The sequence below is a fragment of the Fonticula alba genome (genome assembly GCF_000388065.1).
Source record: "Fonticula alba strain ATCC 38817 unplaced genomic scaffold supercont2.3, whole genome shotgun sequence".
NCBI classification, from domain to species: domain Eukaryota; order Rotosphaerida; family Fonticulaceae; genus Fonticula; species Fonticula alba.
In genome coordinates this window covers 1568622-1570342 of record NW_009242973.1, presented here as the reverse complement: position 1 = coordinate 1570342, position 1721 = coordinate 1568622, and the positions used below count along the sequence as shown (strand labels likewise).

At 73.0% G+C, this 1721-nt stretch overlaps 1 protein-coding gene across 1 annotated transcript in view; it reads right to left on the bottom strand.

The window, feature by feature from the left end:
- The window catches only part of H696_02137 (hypothetical protein), a gene marked incomplete at its 5' end in the record, with an annotated part of 7562 nt that extends 7051 nt beyond the window's left edge, over positions 1 to 511 (bottom strand). Inside the window, one exon of the mRNA XM_009496033.1 lies at positions 158 to 511. Within this exon, the coding sequence (XP_009494308.1) occupies positions 158 to 511 (354 nt within the window). The remainder of the gene's footprint in view (positions 1 to 157) is intronic.
- Positions 512 to 1721: the final 1210 nt, after the last annotated feature.

Sequence of the window (1721 nt, the reverse complement as noted above, 5' to 3'; positions counted from 1 at the left end):
GGAGGTGGGGGGCGGGTGAGGGGGAGGGGGGAAGTCGGGCCGGCACAGCAGTCGATCCAATGCGCGGCGACACCGCCGGTGGGATGGGAAATGGCGGGGGCAAAAGTGGGCAGCGGTGTCGCCCGGCCAGGCCGCAGGGCACGCACAGGGACCGGACCAGGAAGTCGGGCAGCGCGGGCGGGGCCGTGTGCGAGCAGAGGATGGCCCACACGTCGCGCAGGGCCTGCAGGCACTGGCCGAGGGCCGGCAGCGCCGCATCGTGCAGGGCGTCGGCCCCGGCGGCCGTCGGCGGACCACCGGTCCCGGCCGACGACTTGATGTGGTTGCCATTGAAGACGCTCTGCAGCTGCTCGTGACACCCGAGGCAGAGCTGCGCAAATTCCGGCAGCCGTGTGGCCGTGTGGCTGGCCAGCAGGCGCTGGGCCCCTTGCACCGGCGCCGTTGCGGGGGATGCTCGTGAGCCGTGGCCGTGCGGGCCGGGGACCGCCGCCACCGAGGATGGGCTCATCATGGCTGGGGGAGGGCGGTAGGGGCACGAGTCGGCGAGGAAGGGAAGGAGGGGGAGGAAGAGGCGGCGGCGGAGGCGGAGGCAGAGGCAGAGGAGGAGGAGGAGGAGGAGGGACGGGAAACTGATGCGGCTGGCCAGCCGGCAGATCGTGAAGCTGGCTGCAAAAAAAAAAAAAAAGCGACGAAGAAAACACACCCGGTGAAGGTCGCGCGGTCGCACTGACCGGCGGCGGAGAGCCTCCGGCGCGGCGTCCCGAAGCCGGGCGGGGGGGTGCTAGATCGCGGAGGGGGCGGGAAAGACAAACATCCAACGGAGTATCATGTGGACCGCGGCTCCCGGGGGATGGTCGGGAGTGTCCCTGTGATCCGGCAACACCATTCCTTCTTGTCTTCGGTCTGGTGCTCGGAATGTGCCGCCCGCGCATTCCGCCAGGGGCGCGTCCCCCCGGCCCCAGGGCCTGCCATCTCGCGCGGGTTGCGGCTGGGAGTGAGGGCAGCCGCGGCGGGGCCTGCCGGGAAACCATGTCCGCGTGTACGAACCGACAAGGGGAGGGTATTCGGCGTCCGGGTGTGGGCGGGCGCCGGGCGGCGAGCCCGGGGGGGGGCCGCGGATTGGCAGCTGACTGCGTCGGCTGGGAGCTCAGCGTGCGAGCGAGTGCGTGCGCGCGCGCGCGCGCGCGCGCGGCACCACCCAGCCGCTGTGCAGGCGAACATTCGGCGGAGATGAGCCTGCCGACGGGGCGCGCGCGTTCGCGAAAAAATAGCCCCAGGGGGAGGTGCCGCTGCTCCGGCCGGTCGGCCCGGCAAACCGGCCCCGTTGCCGAGGAAGGGGGCGGGCGGGCGGCGGAATGTCCCGTCCCGCCGTGGTTCCTTATCCCTTTGGTGTCCCCGGCAGGCGGGGGACGCGGGGAACGACCAGCCTTTCCATGGAAGGCGGCTCCCGTGGGGGGGGGGGGAGGGGGCGAGCTTCGGCGCCGCGCGCCAGGCCCAGGGACGGGCAGGGATTTCCCTTGACTCGTCCATGAGGGCGAGCGGCGTCCCGGCGCGTCGGGGCGGGTGGGCACCTGGGTGAGCGCGCACGCATGGGGCGGAGAAGGGCCGTGCGCCCGAGCCGCGCCGGGATGCCGGGCACGCTCGCGTTCGCGCTGGCACACGCCCGTGGGCGCCGCTGTAACGGACACCGACGAACGCCCACAGCGGGGAGGGGGGGGGGG